The 23,258-nt window shown below is 40.9% G+C and overlaps 1 protein-coding gene across 2 annotated transcripts in view; it reads right to left on the bottom strand.

The window, feature by feature from the left end:
- The window catches only part of CACNA2D3 (calcium voltage-gated channel auxiliary subunit alpha2delta 3), a 933,078-nt gene that overhangs the window by 304,544 nt on the left and 605,276 nt on the right, over positions 1-23,258 (bottom strand). For both annotated transcript variants that reach the window (XM_058288134.2, XM_058288135.2), the window contains exon 13: positions 13,281-13,414. In XM_058288134.2, coding sequence (XP_058144117.1) covers positions 13,281-13,414 — 134 coding nt within the window. The remainder of the gene's footprint in view (positions 1-13,280; positions 13,415-23,258) is intronic.

Raw genomic sequence — 23,258 nt, 5'->3', positions numbered from 1 at the left:
ACATTTTAATAATAAAATAAAGAGTATCAGTAATCTCCTTTTGAAATGAAAGCCTTTTCAACACAATATAGTTTTGTTACATAGGTATTGTCATGCAGTGATTGATACTTTTTAAGTTGAGAATTCCATGCTTTTACATAACAGAAAACTAAATAAGAAGCAGATTGTCAAGAGCTATGATGGCAAACAGCTGCCAAAATCCCTGATTTCCACCCCCTCCTTCCTTTAGTACTCTGTTGCAAAAGTTATATTCAAATGCTAATTCATTAAGGATCTTGCTTTTCTTCAGGAAACACACTAGTGTTCTATCATGATATCAGACTTTCTGGGAATTTTCCTTTCCAGTCTGGCCTGAGTAATTAACTTGGCCTGTATAAGGACAGTAATTAGAAGCAGAGAGCATTTCTATTTTGATGGAGAACTGAGTGCTAATGCTAATGAAGTTCCATGAACCTGGATATTTTTCCCAGCCGCTCCCAATATCAAATTTCTTTGGAGTCCACCTAAATTATGATGATGTCCTATCCAAAAAAATTCACATTCCACACTTTATCCATAAACCATATCTTAAAGGAAGAAAACCACTGTTAGGAACTTTTCCATCAGACCCAAGTGATATAGTGTAAACAATGTGCCTTAAGCAATCAAACCATTTTCCAACATATTGCTTTTAACAACGTGCATAGAAAGATGTTGCAGAAAGGGAATCTGGTTCACCCACCAACGTTCCCTCCTCTTCCGTCTAAAATCAGTGACTGCCACTGAATAGATGAACTGGTATTGATAAAAACCCTTGGTTCAGACCTGGACTTGACCATTCAACAATCCTTTAAGGCAAATATGACAATTACATTTCAGGGAAAATATTTTAAACTCCTATCTTGTACCCACTGTCCACTTTGTGGCAAGTACTTTTAATTATTTCTTCTCTTTAGTTCTTAGTGTCCTTTGATAAACAGCAAAAAAGAGACTGGTGGTGACTAAGACAAAGCCATTTAGCCTTCCTGAACCAACACTGAGTAAATCAATACCTACTATGTGCTAGGCACTGGGTATGGGTACACAGTACAGACTTTGCTGCTGTCCCTACACTATTGTTAGAGGGGCAAACAAGAAACATACCAGAAAAAAAATCAATAAATTAAAAGCAATAAATTAAAATAATTATAAATGAACACTATTTCTATGAAAGATACTAATAGGGAGGGATCTGAGATGGAACTAATTGGGCATATGAGGCAACTTTTAGCTGAGACATGGAGAGTGGGAAAGAGCTTCTACCCCAATAGAGGCAAGAGGAAGGGCAATCTTTCCAGCTCAGAAGGAGAAACATGTTCAAACGCCTGGGGGAAGGAGAACATTTGAGGTGTTTTTAAGCAATTAGAAGGCAACAGCATGACTGAATGTTCTGAGTGTGAGAGAGAATAGTCAGTAACTGTGGGGCTCTGTTGGCCATGCTAATTCATTTGGAGGCAACGTGCATTAAAATGTACTGAATGGGGAAGCGGATGTGGCTCAAGCTTTTGGGTGCCCATCTACCACATGGGAGGTCCTGGCTTCAGTTCCCGGTGCCTCCTAAAGAAGATGAGCAAGACTGAGAGCTGATGTGAGGGGCTGGCACAGTGAGCTGATGTAACTGAGGAGACACAATGATGAGACACAAGGAGAGACACAAGCAGGGAGTGGATGTGGCTCAAGCCATTGGGCAGCCACCTACACATTGGAGGTCCTGGGTTTGGTCCCAGTGCCTCCTAAAGAAGATGAAGAGACACAGAGAGTCAACAGAGAGTGCAAATGAGGGGATGGGTACAAATAACATACCCAGCAACCAGATATGATTCTGTCAGTGCCAAAATCTTTTTTTATTTTTAATTTTGGTGTTTTAGTCCCTTGTATTTTAACAGTAGACATGTTCAGTGGCATGAAATTGTATAGGGCAAAAGCACCATCAATTTTATCTTAACATAGCTGATATTAAATTACCTTTGCCAATCAGAATGCAATTTTCTTAGCTCCTCAAATCATGGGCACATGAACTCAGAATACTTTGATGTATGTGGCCAATGCTTGGTGATGTTGGGTATCTGAGAGAGGTGGCCTATCACGCTGGGAAGATGAATCCAATCATATGTATAACAACAATGACCTTGAGTATGTATGTAACATGTTCAATGAAATGCTTGAGATGGTCACATTCTTACCTGACAACTATGGAACATAAATAGTTGAAGATGCTTTCCAACCTTCAGAGCTCTGGTTCTAGGATATTCATCAGTGTATTTCTTGGGAACCTACTAGGTGCCTGCTTCTGTATTGAGGATAGCAGAGCAAACCAAGCACTATTCCCTCCTTAAGGGTTTTATACTGTACTGAGATAATAAATAACATTGGGATTTTTTTAATATAGTATCAGAAGTTCTAGAATGGTGCTAAATGTTTTGGACACACATCATGAAGGCCCTACTCTAATCAGGGATGGATTTCACGGGGTTAGGGAAGGCTTCCCTGAGGCAGCAACAATGAAACTGAGAGCAAGGATAAGCCCAGAGGTAGCCAGTGGGGCTAGAGAAAGAGGCTGTTTCCTGCAGAAATACCAACTGTGCAGAGACCTGGATATGAGAGCTGCAAGGTTACTTGTTGAGATTGTAAAATTTTGAGAAGAGTAAGGCTGAATGGCAGCATGAATGGGGACAGGCCATATTGAAAGAGAGGACAGAGGTAAACTGAGTCAGGTTATCAAGAGCTTCAACTGCTTAGAATTTAGGGTCTCCTGGAGAGCTTTGAGCCAGTGCCTCTATACTTCAGATACACTAATATATTATAGCTAACCTATTTGCAAATATCTTTTTAAATGGGCCTTCAAACATTTTTTTCAGAGATAGAAAAAGCTGTAAAATTTGGTCCCTTGCTGGCCTTGCCCTTTAATGGCAAGAGGGAGGTCCTGTCCCCTGGTCACTTATATAGGAAAACCATAGGGGGATCAATGGGTGAGCAAACAGTGCAGTCATGTCCTGTCTTTCTCAAGGGAAGGCTCCTTCACATGGAATCAAATGCTCCTTAACAGGGGACTAAATGAGAGAGAAACAGGCTGTGGGATGACCATCCCGCCCTTACTTCTTCTAGGCCCTAGGGCCACCTTTAATTTGATCACTTTAGAGGAGAAATCAATTAAAAGAGTGTTTAATAGTTGTTTCCATCAAACAGAAAAAATGTTGACTTCCAGGTTTTTTATTAAACCTAATGGAAATTGATTCGAAAACATGTGCCGTTTGCCTGAGCACTACTGCCTTTGATTTTCTTTGTTCAGAACAAGAGAGAATTTCCCCCAAGGAAATGCCTCTGAGCATCAAGCTTTGTCTGGACACTGACCAGGACAGACAGCAGAATAGGGTTGGAAGGAGCCTCAAATTGCCATATCACTCACAAGCAGGTATGAAAGGCTATGAATGAATGATGGGAATAATGAATGAATGGGAAGAGAAGGCAAAAGAATGATCTGCCATTTTTAAGCAGAAGCAGTTTAAGAGTCTAAATCAGCTGGAATATTCTTATCTATGATATCTTTTGAGTCATGGCCTCACAGACGATATATTTGGCACAGCAGTCCTTATGGAATAAGAGTAAAAGAATCAAATCTTTCACATGGAGAAAAGCCTGTATACAGCAAGAGAAAATAAACTGGCAGCTGAAGGCAAACCACAGGCTGATTCTCTGGGATTATTTTAATTGTGCTTCATGCTGGTAACAAGAGGAATGTGTTCATTTTAGTGTGAACCGTGACAAAGCATGGGAATGAGCTCTGAGAACCCAAATCGCCCAAATAGCTGGGCAGTGAAGGGGGGAAAAGCAATAAAGATTTGGTCGTGGTGTACAAAATATCTCACTCAGCTCTCAGAAAGCACAAGGGAGAGTGCATCCTACCACCCACACAGCATGAATAGTGTAAGGAGAAAGGGCAGGGTTGAGGAAGTAGGAGGCAGGAAGAAGAGTAAAATGGGATACTTGGGCAACTGGGGCTAAAGGGAGGCCAGGAGTTTGGGCCTCAGAGAAGAGGGAAGAAGACATGCTCCCAAGAATTAGCAGTAGAATCCAGTCAAGGATGCACCTGTGGAAACCAGAAAGAGGAAGGCAGAGGTCCAGATCTGTCTCCTCTGTCAGTCTCCAGTCATTTCCTCCTCCCCATAGCCCCTTCTTACAGAATCTGCTACCACAGCCTTGGCTACTCTATCTCATGACCCTTCCCCAACTAGAACTGATTGGAAAAGGGGTAGCCATCTCACCTCAATGGAGCTAAGGGCTCAGGTGAACTATGTAATTCACTAAAGAGTGCGAACTAAGATACACAAACCCTGCGTCCATTTCTATTGGATGTTTGAACTGGTATATCATGTAAACACAGGACTTGGAAAAGACCATGCTTCACCCATGAAAGGCAGGAGCTGAGAGAACTGGTATTGGAGAGAAAGTAAAAAACAAGTAAACATTCAAGTAAGAAAGCACAGACAAAGGCTATGTGGCTCCATCAAGGAAGAATGAGAAAGTGCTTGTTTATTCCTGATGGACTCTGACTCCCTTGATGGTTCTTGTCCCTGATGAATCTGCTCCTGTACCCATCCCATAAATTTCTCCCGCTCTAGAACTAATGTTTTCTAAGCGGTGATACAAGTTTGCTAAGCCAACTTTCAATTATCTGCAGTAATGAAGAAAAAATGCTGCAGAGATATAATAAAATATTAATATTATAATAAAAATAACCTTCTAATTTGGTATTCTGTTCAGCCATAAATGCAACCTCCTAATCCCCATAACCACCTTTCCTAAATGAATTGAACACAGTTCCTTGTCATAAACTTTGAGGCACAGAAGACAATCCAAGCAAGAATGCCATTTTGCCATTCTCTGAGGTTGACACTGTGATTACTTAGAGCACTAAATAAGCTCTGAAGCACAAGAAAAAGCTTTAAAAAGTGCTTCAGAGCCTCCCTAGGCATTGATGAAGTGGCCAAACAATATGTAGAGTTCTGCCTCTATATATTTTATACAGGAAGGGTCCATGGAAGAATTTGCCTAAAGATTTCCATTGCTTAAAAATGTAGTATTGTAATGAATATCATAATGTTGTGAGGCATGCTGTTTGGTGTGGGTTAGTTTTGGGTTCTACAGTCAAGTTCTGTGCAGGACTTTGTGACTTCTCAGTCTTCCCCATATCATTTTCCTTTGGGACTCGATTCTTCCCCTGTTTATGAGATTCAGGCCATCAATTAGTACTCCATCTAATCTTTCAGTGTGAGGTTGTGATGCAAATAGACCAATCACTGGCTTAGATAAGTGCTGGAAGAAAAAGGCAGAAATCAGGGGCCAGTGGACAGTGGAGGCCATCTATGCCACCACCTGGTAGAGAGGGTGCCTGGGAATTAAGTCAGTAAGATTCAATAGACAAGTTGAAATAACATTGGGTTGACCCCAGAATCGAGTCATGCCTCAAGACAGAGATGTGGATATCCTGGCCTTTGCTTCTTTGAGTTGCCTTCTATCACTTGTAAATGAAGAGTGCTGAAGAATCCATCATGCTATATGATTATTCAAATTTATTTTTTTTATCCGTTTCTATAAGGCAGAGATGAGAGGCTGTCCTTCCTTTATAGGCAGTTGTAAATTATTAAACCGTAATAACAGAAACAAAGATACACCTAAAATTCAAAAGTCCTTTTCATTTTTTCCTCCATTTTTGATAGTTTTATAGCACCAACTTGGAAAAAAAAGGCTGAGCTCAGGGAAAACAACAAAAAAACAACACAATTTAACAGATAAATCTGGAATCAAGTGGAAGGGGAAAATATTTGGATGAATATAAATGCTCCCAAAAATCAGGAACGCACTCATAATTTTAACATCACCATCTCCTAGCAAAATAATAATTATAATAATAAGCTGTTTCAATGGAAATAAAGTACTGTAATATTTATAGTCCGTGCCAGAGTTATAATGACTGCGGGGCCAGAAGTGAAGTGTCACAGCATGCTCCACATGTTTTTAACACGGTTTCTAAAGGCTCTGGAGGCTATTAAATTTAATGAACCCATCTGCTATGAAATAGAGGTCCCAACATAATCAGTTTCCTTCATGCCATGTAATGCAGATGGTATTCTCTGTTCCACAACCCAGCAGGAAGGTTTATGTTTCTCTTTACGTGTGTCTTTTTGTTTTGAGGATTTGAACTTCTTTTATATGGAGCAGGGTCTTGGGATAATACTGTAAATTCAGTTTCCAAGCGCCTACATATTCCTTACAATGGCATCAACCCCCTGAATAAATGCTTCTAGGCAGTAAGATGTTGTACCTTAAAGCAATCACCCAAACGACTCCTAATGGCCTAGGTGCCATTCCTAGATGGGAAATGAAACAAATGTGCAATTTATCAGATGCAAAACATTTTCTCTAAGTTGGGCTTGGCGGGGGGCAAGGAGGAGGGATACAGGTCCAATTTGCAAGTGCAACTAAATGGGTTTGAAAGTTCCTACAAATTGCCTACTGAATTGCATTACCAGCAAAAGGGAGGGGCAGGAGGGCTTGGTAATGAATTCTCATTATTTTAAATGGTCACATTCCCACTGTTTCTAGAAGATTTCTTTGCTTCCCTTCTGTTTGTCACCCTGGTCTGTGCAAACTCCCCTGGAGGGGTTGATAAGGGATGCTGATGCCGCTTCAGTCTGATGCTGTTTCTACCCTGCACAGCAAGTTGGGTAGCACTCCCAAGCTGATTAAGACCCAACTGCAAAGCCCAAGTCATTTTCTTACAAAATGGAACAAATTCCACTGTTAATGATTTTTTGCTCTGTACCTAAGAGATAATGACTGAGCATGACTTCTATTCAGATGAGAAGCCTATGAATTTCAGAATTCTGGTGTTTGCTGTTTTGTCAATTAATACATGAGATCTTATTAGATTAAACATAATTAATGTTGTTAACATTAATTCATTTATTTGGGCTTCACCAAGAAAGAAAATTGACTAGAACAGCCAAGCAGGAAACAGAATATTTAATCAGACTGGCTGCAGCAGGCAGGAAAGATGGAACCTTGAAAGGAAAGTTATGTCAGTCTGGATTCTAGATTCAGGCTTGGTTAAACACAGTCCTTGCCTCTCATGTGCAAGAATCCAAGTTCAGCTTCTGTTCACAGTTAAACTTCTATCTTGGATGTGTCCAGACCCAGAACTGGGTGAATCAATATGTAATTAATAAAAAGGGAAAGCACCATGCTCACATGTCGTTTGAAGCTATTCATTTAAGTATTAAATCAATTCTATAATTACATCTGTTGTTGCTGTGTTTTCAGCCACAATAACTCATGAGTCAAGAAAACACAGGAATTCCTTTTGCTTAACTACCCAGATAATTTTTATAAAAGAAGACTTTTAAGACCACCTTAAACAACCTTGTTGGATCAAGTGTGCAAATTTATTAGATAATCAACAAACATCTGCTTCATTGGTATTTGGTAGGAATAGTATAAATCAGTAAGGTCACATGTCTTCTGATTCCTAAAGCCACTTTCAGACTACAAAGAGAACCAGACTCCTACAGATATCAGTGGTGGGCAGAAATGTTCTGATGAAGAATGAACATGGCTGCCCTAAGTCTTTCACTTGAGGAAGAGTTTGCAGGAGTGTGTAGCAGTTGCATTTTATTCTGGCATTATCTTTCCCTCTCACACCATAGCACAGGGGCAGAGGCTGTAGTTGGTAGGCAGGATTCTAAGATGGGCTCCAAGATTTCTGCCCCCAGAGGTAGTACATAACCTTAAAATCCCTTCCCCTGTGTGGAAATATGATTGGATATCCCTTCCATGATCAGGTGACTAATCAGTTGATTTTGAGTTAATCAAAAGTGAATTATCCTGGGTGGGCCTGATCTAATAAGAGAAGCCTTTAAAAGGAGGTAAAGCATCAGAGAGACACTCCTTCTGGCCTCAGTGAAAGCAAACAGCAGCACTATTATGAACTACCTCTAGGGACCAAGTGGCTAAAACCAGCCGGGATCCCCAGAAAATAGCTGGCAAGGAAACAGGAACCTTCTTCCTACAACCACAAGGAACTGGATTCTTCTAACAATCTGAATGAGCTGGGAAGAGGATCCTGAGAATCCAACAAGACTGTGGTATAACATATGCCTTAATTGCAGCCTTAGGAGACCCTGAGCAGAGGATCTAGCTTACTTGTGCCCAGACTGCTGACCCATGGGCTCTGAGAAGATATATTTACGTTATTTTAAGCTATTAAGCTTGTGGCAACTTGTTGAGCCATGACTGAAAACTTATACAGCTGTCATAGTGATGCTGACCCATAACACAAGAGTTTGTTTGTATTTCCAGCTGGGAATCACAAATCAGGATAAATTACTCTATAGGAAGAAAGGGAGGGAGGGATTTCCTGAGGTTGGGAAATGACAATGACAATAGCTGTTTATCATGAGCTCACCATACACAGGCACCCTATGAATATTATCTCCTTTAATCCTTATAGTCAACCCCAGAAGGCAGGTTGTATTCCCATTTTGAAAACGAGAGTAACAACACTCAAAAAGGCTATGCAACTTGCTTAAGGTCATATAGGTGTTGTAGAATAGACATGGAATTCAAACCCAGGACTTTCTCTAAACTCTAAACTCAATGCCTCAGTTAATAAGCCAAGGTAGATTATAAATATATGTAAATGTATTTTAAAAATCCCAGAACTACTAAGCCAACCAGGACATCAGGTGTCTTCCAACACCAAGTGGCCCTGAGTCTGGTATCTTGTCAATGCAAGCTTGGTCACGTTTGGGCAGTGCTGGGGGTGAGTGAGCATCAGGAAAGTTATAAACTTACAACTGCTCATCCACCCTTCGTCATCTGCATGGTTCTGAAGTTGGTGGGCTCATTTCAGAATTTATACTCTGTAGAGGAATTCAGCAAATGATTCTGATTTTTTAATTAATTTCATGCATTTTGCTCATTTAAAAATTTCTAGATGATATTAAGAACATAAAACTAACCATTTTAAAGTGAACACTTCACTGTCATTTGGTAGATTCACAGTGTGCAGTTACCCTCTCTACCTAGTTTCAAAACATTTCCATCACTCCAATGGACTCATTAAGCAGTTTTTCCCCACTCCCCACTCTGTGAATCTCATTTTGACCCTGTGTAAGTGACAGGGGGCTTGTGCCCTTGCACTGGCAGAATCCAGGCCCAGATGACGAGTTTGAAGAGATTGTTGCTTACTGGCAAGAGAGCACCTGTAGAAGCAGCAGCTGCCTTCTCTATATCCAACAAGTTTAGGAAAGAGGAAGAGAGAATCCCCAAAAGTCCTCACTGGTCCCAAAGGATTCTCAACACCGCCAAGATGAAAAGAACTCTCAGAAAATACTCTTAGGGGATTTATTTCCCAAGGTTATTTGCAAAGACACCAAAAGAGAAGCTTAGAAAGCACAGAGGCAATGCTGAGCAGTCATTTCTGGGATAACCACACTCTAGTTGTTCAGTCGTATATACCTCAAAGGGTACTTGAAGAGCTCTGTTATCTTGGCATGCAAATTTTACTCAAGAGTGAGCCACCAAGACCATTATTATATTTATTGATAAGTAAAAATGATCATGGCAAAGAATGCAAATTTCACATAAATATTTAAGATAAAGCACAAGAATTCGAAGATGTTCCTTTGCAACTACATGCCCAGAGCTGCCTGCAGAATCACTGATCTTACCTCTGCTCTCAGGAGTTCATCAGTGGAAAAGCCTGAGTAGCAATGGATTCCCTCTTTCTTAATCTACACACACACACACACAAATGTATGCATGTATGTCTGTAACTAATTAGTATCTAAAACAATAATTCATTTAATTGATTACAATTATCTAAATAAAGGCATTATCTTAATACTAAACTTTATCTTCTTCCTCACCATTAGTTATACAAGGGTGATATGTACTTCTCCAGAGGCACTCAATGACCATCTGCTTCTCAATGGTGATGCTATTTTATGAAACTCCGTGAGAGTGGTTTTTAGAAGCCAATATCTGGGTATTAGATGTGCTCATTGCTACTGGAGTGTTGTTGCTTAGCCCTTTCAATGGACAGAAATGGGATTTCATTCTGATACAGTCAATCTCAGTCCAGTCCACAGGTGTCTGCTTTGTCTTCCTCCATTTACATATTTTGTCAATCCTACAATTCTTACAAAATAGACTCAGAATTGCTTTTCTCATATTATAACATATAGATTTTAAACAAAAGGACTTTAGAATTTATGTGTATTTCTTTTGTTCCCCTTAGATTGAGAGCATATAGCCAAATTATTGTGTTCAAAACAATGTTGTAACAATGTTGTGTGTTAGTCCTACATTCAAAAGGCTAGCCATTCTGCCCTCCACTTCCAGATAATCCACCGGCCCCCTCCCTCTTTTCTGGAGATTTGAAATACAGTTGGATTCATTTGGTTCTGCTTACATTCATTTTTTGTTTTGTTCCCCATCCTTGTTGATTTAATTTTTAAATACATAGCACATTACCATGCTTCCAAAAGGCAAAATTATACAAGAAATTTACTTAGAAATGAGTTGCTCTCTCCCCATCCTTTCCACTAGCTGGATATTGAAATGATATTAATGATCTTGAATCCCAAAAATCATTTTAATCAAGTACAATAGAATCAAATTGAGGAAAACCTCAGAAACTTGTAAATACATTGACCACAATCAGAACATGAACAAATGGAGAAAAACATGTTTTTGTAACAAGTGATAAGTAGATATTTATACAAGAATATGATATGGAAGGGCTTATAGTCAGCCAGAAGGGCACTTCTTATAAAATCCAGAGCAAACGCTGCTTTGGCAAGTGTCAGAGGAGAGGCTGCTGGCACTCTGACTCCTGCTTCCAAAAGCCCATGCTATGCTATAAGATTTGCTGTGGGCTCACTGACCCACTGTGACCAGATCAGCCTCTCCTGCTTTGGAATGGCTGTTGAATGCCACTACAGATCTGGCTCCCAAGATCTCTCTTTAAAGGTTCCACCTACTTTTTCGTGATAGACTTTCAAGACTTTTGTATCTTCTACCTCACACTAAATGTACTGTGTGACCTTGACCTGCCTACTGTACATTGGTTGTACTGGCAGTTTATGATTAAGGAAGAAAATAAATCACTTTGAGCATTCAAACTAGAGTCTTGTTGGATCTGCTTTCAAGTGCTAATCTCACTTTCAATTTCAATTTGTTTCCACAACTACATTTAAAGGACACCACTTCACCCCTTCACATACCCACTCCCTATAAATGACCAAGTTTACTAATGAGTTTCTTTTCGTAAAAATAAGCAGGCACACTTTTAAAAGCCATTTTTATTCTTTGTTTGTGAATTGTCTGCTCATGTCCTTTGTTCATTTTTGGTAGGAATTTTAGGCTTTTTCTCTCAGTTTTTGAAAGTTCTTTATATATTAGGATTGTTAGTTCTTTCTGTGCACTATATGTTGCAAATATTTTCTTCCATTTTATCATTTGATTTTGCTTATGGTGTTTTTTGACTTGCAAAAGTTACTTTGTTTACTTTTGGTTTTCTTTTCTTTTACTTTTTGTACCTGGATTTTAGAGTCACTGTCAAAAAAGCTTTCCCTGTATACAGGTCTTAGAGGAATTCTCACAGGTTTTCTTCTAGTGCTAGTTTTTTGTTTTTTGTTTTTTAGATCTCTGATTCACTTGTTTTTTTTTTCTTGGGTTGGATGTGAAGAACCAATTTTATCTTTTTCTAAACAGCTATGTAGTTTTCGCAAGCAAAAGCGTGTATTACAATGCCCCATTGACCTGAGATCCTACCTTTATCATATACTAAACTACCAGATGTAGATGGGTCTGTGTGTAGGACCTTCCATTCCATCTGTCTGTCTATTCAGTACTATAATATTTTAGGTATAGACTCTGGCTTAGGTTTTTCAAATCAGTGAAACAAATAAATGACAGATCCAATTGGCTGTTCAGGGTTTATACTCAAAACCCCTGGGTTCTCAGTCACTTCAAAGCTGACTAGCCAGCTGATCCTATCCTTCACTGTTTTTCCTGACAAGATGAAACTATCATTGTCATTGTCATTGCTAACGTGGAGCCAACATAAATGGGGCAGTTTAGTTACTTTGTTTCCATAATTTAAAACCAAACTAGGGTCAGACCCTGAAACTGATAAAAGCTCAGGGAATCCCCTGGAACCAGTTAAGGTTTTTCTGCTCAACACCGTCTTTGCTCAGGATGCTTTCTCCCGAGGAAGGGATGTTCGTCTTGGACCAGATGATATTTTCCCACTTCCATGGTTCCACTGTGTACCTTAAGGCCAAAATGGGGCAAGTTTGCTGCGGCCTGGCCTGTCACCATGTCCCCTAAGGTGAGTGTCCATATTCTGTTCCTGTTCTGCATTTGCCCACAGATGTCAGGAATACAGCAGGCAGAGAAGAGCCCAGGGAGAGAACAGCCAGCCCTCAACAGCCATGGAAAGCACTCCGGAGACAGCTGTGTCTGGGTTACAGTGATTAACATGATGTTAATTCCAACAAAATGATGGGAGTGGGCCCTATAAGAACATTTACAATCAGTAAATGAAAAACACCACTCTCATCAGACTCCTTATCACTAAGAGAAATCACCCTAAAATTACACAAAATGTGCGGCCATTGAGACATTTCTTGATGATTGGCAAAGCCCCCCTGTTAAGCTATTTCAGCATCAGAATCCTCTGCTTGGAATTCAGATTTAGAATGATCCTGTGGCTCGAGTTCACACAATAGTCCAGTGCTTGTGGAACACCATTCAAGCATGTTCTCTCCACTTGTCCAAGGGAAGAAAACACAACTGCCGTCTCTCCAGCATTACTTGGTTGTTGGAGCTGAGCTGTGGTCATATTCCCAAACTGAGACCCAAAGATTTGTGATTCTAAGAACATGTCAACGATCAGTGCCACATGGATGGGATTTGTACAAATGTGGAAAAGGAGAAAAATACAGTAACTAGAGAAGATACAAGGAAAAAGTGAACTTTCTATGCTGACAAGATGCTTGTAGTGCCTGTTAATACTCTGGATATGACTTTTGACCACCTTGTTTGCCAAGGTGACCAATGCAAACTGTACAATACAAGGAAAATGCCACCAAACTCCGTAACTGCAGGATATCAATACAATTGCTCTCTTCTGGAATGAACACAGGAAAATCCTCACATCACCCTCAGCCTCTCCCCCAGGGGCCCCATGGACTCACAGTGCTGTCGATGTATGCTTCAGTCCACACCACATCGTGCTCTTGGTCAATGACTTTTGGCCGGCTGAGCACATGAAGATACTCCATGACATTTTCCTGCACATCAGCCAACGTGGAGATCTGGGTGAAAAATCCTGCCAAAACCAAAGGACACCAAGTTCAGTTACAGACAGGAAGACCTGCAAATGGGGAAGGTATACATACCATGCCTTCGTGTCCTTTAGATAATTTCTTTCTTTTTCATTAAAACTTTCCATCCCCACTCTGCTCAAGACCGATTTCATGAGTAATGTGTTAATGTTAGTAAACGTAGTCAAGAAAAAGGAAGGAAATTAAAATCAACCCTACATCCACTGCCCAGAAGACCCTGATAACCATTTGGAGAATGTCATTCTGGTCTTTTTTCTATGCATACACTTACTCACCCTCCTCAGCAGACATGGGAGTCCTCTCTATATGCCATTTTGCAACCTACTTTTTCACTTTGATGAGTTTCTTACCAAGGGGAAAATTACAAAGCACAAACATTAAAGGCTATCTCATTTTTATCATAACTAAAGTAGTAGTTATGATTTATTGAGTGCTAAGTGCCACAACATTTGCTAAAAACTTGATAAGATTTGTCTCACGTATTCTTGAAAACATGATGAAGTACTTACTTCAAAGAGAAGGTGACTGAGGCAGAGCGAGGGTATGTGTTTTGCTCATGTTCTCACTGCTGGCAAGTGGCTAAGACAGAAGTTGAACCCAGGCTTATGAGTCTAAAGTCTGTGCCTTCTAGATCTATAGAATTTGTATGCCCTTTGTTTGCTTGAGACTTAAACTCCAGTTCACACCCTAATGTAGTTATCAGGCCTGTCTTTTCCATATGCTGGGTAGACCTGGTTTCTAAGTAACAGAAAATGCCTAAACATGCTATTGTCTTGAGGAGGCCATTTTGATCTCGGGTTCCAGGCACTGCTATGTTCCTCTTTAGCTTGGCTCCTGCTGACTTTGCTGTGGTTAGAAACTGCTGGGAGGGAAGGAGTGAACCAAGCAGCGGCCTGGGTCCCCAGGACGGGGCCCTTCATTCAAACTAGATGACTGGCGCTGGAGAAGCAGAGGTTAACAAGATGACCAAGGCTCCCGCTGTCATGGGGATGAGGCCTGAGAGAGCTGAGTAAACAGACACTGTAGTCATCCTTAAGCCAGAGGACACAGCCAGGATGGCCAATTAAACCTGGCTTCCTTGAAGGAAAGTCAGTGAAGATGAAACCTGAAGCGGGAGGGAGAGCTGCTGGGGAGAGTAGGGTTAAAGGGTAGGGTAGGTCCAGCAAATCAAGGAGTATAAACTCGGTCCTGGAGATCAGAGAGAGCCAGGTTCCTTCAGAGAATGACAAATGGCTCAGAATGGCTGGACTAGGGAGCCCAGGGGAAAGAGGGTGGGGGTAGGTGCTGTAAGACTAGAGAAATGAGTAGGTTGACTGTCACATCAGACCCTGGGAGAAGGATTTTAAGTAGGAGGATACTGGGCAGACTCAAATTCATGTTTCTTCTCTGTGTCTAAATAAGGACACATCTCTAAGTTTGTATAAGTCAAACAAGACAGAGAGAGTAGATCCCTGGAGCTGTTGCAGCACTAGCTTGACTGTTCTTAGAGTCTCTCAGTGTCTAAAACAGGGCTATGTGTGAGGGTACGTGACTTTCTATTTTCCAGAAAGAGTTGGGACTGTCCCAGGGCATTTCCAAACAAAGGGCAGCTGGTTTGAATTTGGTGTGCCAACCCCAAGCCAGGTTGGGACCATGTGGCTTCTGGCTTCCTGATGACAGCTCTGCACAGCACTAATTAGCATGCATTGTCACTCCTGCAGCCTTGCCCTCCCAGCCAGGGCCTGAGCCTCGCCCATCCTCGGGGAAACACAGGGCCCCAAAGGAACAGGCTATTCTAGTTTGTGGCCCAGGAGTGGGACCCGTGGGCACCTCATCACTTCCTCAACGTAACGGAGACCCATTTAGGACACTGCTCTAGAAAGGCTCCTAAGGAGGCACTCTTACAGGCATGGTGGGCAGGATGGACTTTAAAGGGGATTGCTGGAGGACAGAGAGGGTGCCATGTCCACAGTGGTCATCTTCCCATGCAGAACAGTCACAATGAATGTGACTAAGACAGAATACATTTCATCTCTACGTTAGTAGGCAAACTTTGAGCTCTAAGTGAAGGATTTTAGAGGGACAGACATGACACAGGGGCAAGCAAAGCAGGGTGTTACCATGTTGCTACGAGGAAGAGACAGACTGATGGTTCTCGAACACTTCTGAGTATGTGAATGAGTAGTTCACAGTAGAGAATCGTTTCTACATTTGGCCTCGTGCCAAGTGTACAATAAAGATGGCAACTCTTAGGAGCTCCTCTTGGCTGCCTGGGTTGGTATTTTCACATCTAATCCTCAATGCCCACAGTAAAATTCCCTGGTTTAAGTTTTCCAAATTGGGGCCAGGAGAAGGAAAGAGATGAATATAGGGAAGAGGATGGGAGAGGAAGATCATTAGCACAGAGAGGGAGTGGGATGGACCAACAACCTCACATTTGAAAGTGGATTGAACAGAGAGGTCATCCTCACTTTTCATAGTCAAAGTTCTGAAGTTACAGAAAGCTAACTTCAAGCACAGATCCATAGCCAACTGTTTACCTGCCACCTCCACAAGAAGGGCTAATGGAAGAGCCAAACAAACCTGTGCAAAGCCAACTCCTGATTTTCCTCCTCAAACCCATTCCTCCTCCACTTGTCCCCATCTCTGTAAATGACCTCTGCCCTATTAGGCCAAAAGCACAAGAATGATCCTTGGTAACATCCTTACCTCAAGCCCCTATATCTAATCCACCAGCATGTTCTTCTGGCCTTACCTCCAAACTATAGGAAAAATCCACTTTCCCATCTTCCCTGCTGCCACCCTAGTCTGAGACACCATCAACTCTCTCCCAGAGCACAGCAAATAGCCTTCCCACAAATCTCCCTTCTCATGACCAAGGCTCCTCACAGCGACCAGAAGGAGCTTCTAAACATACAGAAACGATCATCCCTTCCCTGCTTAAAACCCTGTAATAATTTATATTGAGAGAATAAAATAATAATGTACACTGCAAAATTTATGCAAATTTGATCATCTAACTCCAAGCCATTAAAATTTGAAACCTTTATGAAAGACACATTTTTTTGTCTTTAAAGGTTTTCCTCTAGGTTTTAGTCAACAAAGGTAACTTTTGATGGATAATAGGAAGTCACTGAGGATTGGAATCTTGGGCTGTAACCATAGCTGCTTCTCTTGGTTTCCCTCCATATTCTCTCAGCTGGCTGCTTTCCCTTCCTCATCCCTCTTTTTTTTTTTTGTTTTAAATTCTAGCGCTTGAATGAATGTTTATTCTCTTCTTTAATGTGCCTTTTTGGACTTCATATATCATGTAAGAAAACAGAATCAGTAATCATTCAGTAATTACCAGGGAGTAATTAATGCTGAAATTAGCCACCTATTACAGATGGTCTGCTCATTTTTCTATATAACATCAATTTATTTACCTTACTCCCTTGCAGAGCTCCTTCTGTGAACTCTGGGTTACAGGCACTTGGTGCAATAAAACACATGCAGCCTCATGCTTTGTATTTCTGAGATTTTACCACCTTTACTTCAATATATCTTAAGAGCTCCTGGTCTAAAAGCTGCCTCTGCAAGAGATGCTCCATTGGCACATCATTTAGCACCCTGCTTTGCAATAGTGCCACATTGATGGCTCCAGGAGTCTGTTCCTCACCAGATAGACCCTGGTTGTCCACCTAACACAGCAAGGTCCTCATTTCACAATTTTTGTGATGGGCATTGCCCCCATTTAGTTTTTTCAAAGACTCTTTCCCCTCTTAAATAAGTCAGCCTGAAAACAAGAAGCAGCAGCAGTGATGTGGGAAAGGAGATGAAAAAGATTTATGTGGAAAGTGATGTCTACAGGGCAACCTGGGTTGCATTCTCTACAGGACAAGAGTGTTCTTGAAATATTGTGTTCATCTCCCTCTTCATTGACATCATACACTATTGAAAACAATTATTTCTGTAGAATAATGTACAATTTAAACACTGCTTTCTACTGCCACATCTCTTTTTCTTTTCACAAAGGACAAGCAAGAGGCCTGTTGGGCCCGGACAGCCAGAAGGCACATGTCCAAAGAGTGGGAAGGAGCCATTCCAGGAGAGCATGACCACCAGGGCAGAGCATCCAGCAGCCTCAGGGGGCCTGTGCCTACCTCGGGAACCAGCTCCTGAGAGAAGCCATCCAGCCCAAGCCCAGATTTAGGAACATACCTTTTCCTGTGTAAATAATATAACATTTTTAGTTTTAGTATCAAATTTCATATTTATAAAATAAGGCAAAGAGCTTTGGAGGTCCTGCCCTGATCAAGATGGCAGAGTGAGATGCTTCAGGACTCCACCCACCTATCCGAAGCTTTGAACAACAAGCTAGAACTAGCAGAAACATCTTTCTCAAGGCTCCTGGAAATAGTTAAAAGACTACAGACAGTAAAAGGTTACATGATGAATCAAGAAATAGGCTACTTATAACTGATAGGATCCCATGGTGTCCTTGCTGGTCCCTTCCCCACCCCTCACTGGCTTGGCACTGAGCCAGCCCATGCTTATAGGGTAGACCCCTGGTCCTTGTTCCGGAGGGAGCAGAAGGATCTTCGTGCACATATAGGGAGCATGTGTATCTAGCCCTATCTGTCTGGTGGTGGCCTGAGGGACTCACATCTCAGAATTGCCCTGTGTGTAGAAGGAAGTTTATAGAACTCTCCTACAGAATGCTATGGGGGAATAGTCAGGTTGTTTTGCCTGGGGCAAGGGAATGCTGGCTGTAGGACATAGAGTGCAGGGCTTTGGACAGTGAGAAAAGGGGACATTCAGCACTGTGAAAATGGGGGGATTCCTAGGGCCACAACCTTTTGTCCAAGAAAAGATGTATGTGCAGGAAGGATCGGGGAGGTCCCTAGGCTTTGGCCTGGAGCCCATTTCTAAACTCATTGTGTGGATAAGCCCTGGAGGACAGTGCCTGCACAGGTCAATCTGTGGAAAATGGGAGAGGTATTTTCTTTTTTCTCCTCCTCCTCTTTTTTTTTTTTTTTTTTTTTTTTTGCTGTTGTTGTTACCTCCTGGCATTTAAGGAAAACTCTGTCATCACACTAACTGGATGCAAGCCTAAGGAAAGGCCAGTCCAGAGTCTAAATCCCAGCAGTAACACATTTAAAAACAAAAATATCCAGACTTTAATACAAAGAAACAGGAAGAGATGGCCCAGGAAAAAGAAAAGATTAAACATTAGCATAATTCAGGGGGCTTCACCTGGGACATTCCAGAGAAAGGCTTTTTAAAAATGGTCCTAATTATGTTCAAATAGCAAAAAGAAAACATGCACAAAGTAGTAAAGGAAATAAGGAAAACAGGTGATGAACACAAAGGGAATATCAATGGAGAAATGGAAATTATAAAATGTGAAGACCATAATGGCAGGAATTAAAAATTCCCTAGAGGTGCTCAATAGCAGTTTGGAACTGGCAGAAGAGAGAATCAGTGAACTTGAAGATAATACAACAGAAATTATCCAGTCGGAGGAGTAGAAGGAAGAAAGAATTAAGAAAAGTGAATGGAGCCTGAAGAATCTGGGGACATCTTCAAATATACCAATATATGCATTGTGGAAATCCCATAAGGAAAAGAAAGAGAAAAGGGGACAGAGAGAATATTCAAAGGAATGATGATTGAAAATTTCACAAATTTAACAAAAGACAGGAATATATACATCTGAGATGCTCAACAAACTCCAAACAGGATAAAACCAAATAGACCCATGTTGCATATATTATATTCAAACTATCAAATGCCAAAGATAAAGAGAGAATTCTGAAAATTGCAAGAGAGAAGCAACATGTCACATAAAGGGAGCCTCGGTGAGATTAAGTGCCAATTTCTCATTGGAAAACACAGGCAAGAAAGCATTTGGATGACACATTTTTAAGTGCTGAAAACAGAAAATTACCATCTAAAAATTCTGTATCTGGCAAAACTGTCTTTTAAAAATGAGGAAGATATTAAGACATTCCTAGATAAATAAAAGCAAAGGGAGTTTGTTGCCACTAGACAGGCCCTGCAAGAGATGCTAAAAGGTGTCCTGAAGGTTGGAAGGAAAGGCCAATCAACAGATTGAAGCTGGATGAAGAAATAAAGATTTCTGGGGAGAGTAACAATGTGGATTTTATAAAAATAAATGCTAGTGCTATTACATTTTTGACTTGCAACTCCACTTATTATTCCCTAAAGGATCTAAAAGACAAATGCATAAAATGTAATGATAAATCAATGGTTTAGGACTCATAAAGTATAAACATGTAATTTGTGATAAGATCTACATAAAGGTGGAGGGATGGAGGGGTATAGGAATATAGTTTGTGTTTACTTATTGAAGTTAACAAGATTGTTATACATTTGGGATATTAAATTTAAGCCCCATGTGGCTGGAGAATGACCTTGAATAAAAGGGTCAACTCAGACCAGCAGAATATCTCAGCCCACATGTAATATAAGGAGTTAAAAATACTTTTTGTCCTTGAATAAAAGGGTGAAATGGAAAGGACAAATGAGTTTATATGGCTATGAGTCTCCAAAAAAGAGCCAGGAGGTCATCAGAGGGGTCACCCTTATGCACACCTCAGCAGAGACCCAGAAACAGCTAAAGTAGATACAATCCCAGGTACTGGTTCTTCTGAGGGCTACAGAGACCCACAGCTTCTATGGTCATGACAGATAGACTTCAGTGCCATGTCAGTTGGCCCTACTTTGGAGTTTGTGGTCCTGAGTGTGATGGAGTTGGACTCAGGTGTGATCTTTGTTTACAAGCCTCTCCTGTCACTTTCACTGGACCTGTGGATGGTGCTGGGATTTAGTGTATACTCAGGGGACCTGAATCTCTGGACTCTCCATGTGATAGCCAGGCTCTGAGCCTCAACAGACTTGCAACTCCTACCCTTTGGCTTATTGGATTTACGCCAGCCAGCTAACATGGAGGTGAAGAAGGTCAACCACCACACAAGGGAGCCAAGAGTGCCTACTACTGCAAGTAGGAGAATCACATCCATCATCCAAGTGGAATCTAAGCACCCTCTTGATACAGAGGTGGAGTGGACATAACCATCCCAGGGTCCACAGAATGGAGAAATAGAGTATAGATGAGAGTGGACTTACTAATACTCTATTCTGAAACTAATGTGATTAGTAATGGAAGTAAATGTAGCACTGAGATGGAGAAAGTGGCCATGGTAACTGCTGAGGGTAGGAATGGGAAAAAGAGATGTGATGTGGGGGCATTTTCAGGACTTGGAGGTGTCCTGGGTGGTACTGTAGGGATAGTTACTGGACATTTTATGTTCTCCTATGGCCCACTGGATGGACTGGGGGACAGTGTAAACTGTAATGTGGACCACTGACCATGTGGTACAGCAATGCTCAGAGAGGTATTCACCAAGTGCAATGAATGTCCCATGATGATGGAGGAGGTTGTGGTTATGGGAGGAGTAGGGTGAGGGGGGTGGAGGGGTATATGGGGACCTCATATTTTTTTAATGTAGCAAAAATAAATTAGAAAAAGAAACTATAAATATATATATTTCACTGAATTCTATCACTAGTATAATTATAAGATTCATGCATGTTGTACATATACGTGGTATATTCCTTTTATTTGTTGAGTAGTATTTCATTATTTGGTTATATTGCAGTTTGTTTATGCATTCTCCTATTGATGATTACCTGGAGTATTTTCAATTTCTGACTACTCTCAATAAAAATGATATAAGCGTTCTTAAAAAAAAATAAAAAAATAAAAAATAGAAAAAATTTAAGCCCCATGGCAATTACTAAGAAATATCAGAGAATATGCAAGCTCATGGAGACAGAAATTAGAGTGCATGCTGCCAGGGGCAGGGAGCAGGGGCTATGGCATAATGGCTCTAGGGTTTCTGTTTGGGGAGAAGGGAAATTTTAGTACTAGAAAGTGGTGATGGTACTGTAATATTTTGAGTGTGATTAATCCCACTAATTAGTATGCTTGGGCGTGGTTGAGATTGGAAAGTATGTGTTGTATATATGTTCACACGATTTAAAAAAAGGAAAGAGCAACTAATGAAAATTAAATGTAGCACATGATCCTTGATTGAATCTAACATGAGAGGACAAAAGTCTCAAAAGGACATTATTGGGACATATGAAAAAAATGGAATATATACTGCAAGTGTTATATTAATATTATATTTCTTGAACTTTATAAGTGCTCTTAAGGTAGTTGATAAATAAATATCCTTGTTCATAGGAAATGTGTATGGCGGTATTAAGTGGTCAAGAAACATGACACATACAGCTTAGACTCAACTGTTCAGAAAATAGAGGGGGGGTAGGGGAAGGGGTAGGGGAAAGGGAGGGAAGGGAGACAGGTAGGTGGATGGAATGATATGGCAAATGTGGCACGATGTTTAAATTGGGAGATCTGGGTATCTTGGGGGTTGAGGTATGTTGGAGTTCTCTGCATGGGGTTTGTATTATTTTTGTAACATTTTAATTTAAAAGCAGATCAAAATAACTAGTTTTTTAAAGTAAGGCAAAGAGGAAAAGAAGAAAATAATTTAACGGTCTATGCCATGGAACTAGGAATGCTGGCTTGTCCCTGCAGCTCCCCCTGAGCCCACCCTCACACCCCCAATATGGTCTCAAGCAGGCTGCATCTCCACTCAGAGCCTTAACCTCCCCATTTCTAAAATGACAGGAAATGGACCACATGACTGTGCAAGCTAAGGCAGGTCCACGTTTGTTCTGGAACACATAGGTGGGATATAAATTTCAGCTCCAGCCTTTATTAACTACGGCACATTAAAGTCCTTTTTGATCTTTTAGTTTCTTTTCTTCCAGGTAATCTCAAATTAGGAGGGACAGAGCCCTCTCTGAAACATGACTCTCTTCTCCCCTCAGCCTCACATTCTGGCGATGACTTCATGCTCTGGCTTTAAATTAACGGGGCTAGAATCCTGACTCTGCAACCTGCTAGCTGCTGATTCTGGGGCAAGGTGCTACTTTTCCTCCGTAAATAAAGATTATTATCACACATAACTCATAGAGCTTTTATGAGGATCAAAAGAGATAAAACACGTAAGGTACTTAGCACCCTGCCTGGCACTTAGAAAGCAGTTAGTCATCGTTAGTTGCTATTAACAACATCATCACCATCTTTGTCACCATTAAACTTTCCACTCATTTTCTTCTGTTCTATGGAATTAACACAAAGAACTATATACAACGGTTTTGGAATAACTGCCATTTTTGCCCTCCTCCCCCTGTTCTCTACCCCCTCTAAAAGCTCATGCTGTTCTAATAAATTTGAAGCTATCTTTTGGGGAACACTTGGAAAAGTATAGCGAGGTTAAGAATTTCTTAATAGAAAAATTGGGAAGTCTGGGCTTTAACGGAGGGCAGATGTCAGGCTACCAATTCTCTTTCAAATAAGGAGCAAATGATAATTAAATTATCAAAAAGGGACTATTTAAGCAGATACCCAAAAGAGACACATGCAGGGTTTCCTTCCACCTAAGGGTGACTGATTGGCTGAGAACCCAAACGCTGAGCTCCTTCTTTATTTGCACAGCTGGAAAACTCCTCTCGGTGTGATTGTTGAAGAAGAATCAGCCAGGGCTTATTCAAAACCTTGGCACACTGAACATTAGAGAAGGTTGTCACTGTATGGAATATCTGTGCTAGCCAACCCCTCTTTTCTGTTTTCCCAGTTCATTTGTTTATCCAATAGTGTGAACACAGAATTGTAAATTCCACAGGCCATTCTACAGTGGCAATTATTGTTTTAATGTATTTAAAATGGCTTGGTGCTTTGCCTCATTAGGGTTGGTTCCCTCAAAAAAT

Source organism: Dasypus novemcinctus, chromosome 26 (assembly GCF_030445035.2).
Source record: "Dasypus novemcinctus isolate mDasNov1 chromosome 26, mDasNov1.1.hap2, whole genome shotgun sequence".
Lineage (NCBI taxonomy): Eukaryota > Metazoa > Chordata > Mammalia > Cingulata > Dasypodidae > Dasypus > Dasypus novemcinctus.
The sequence above is the reverse complement of the archived record's forward strand: the minus strand, read 5'-3'. Positions and strand labels throughout refer to the sequence as shown.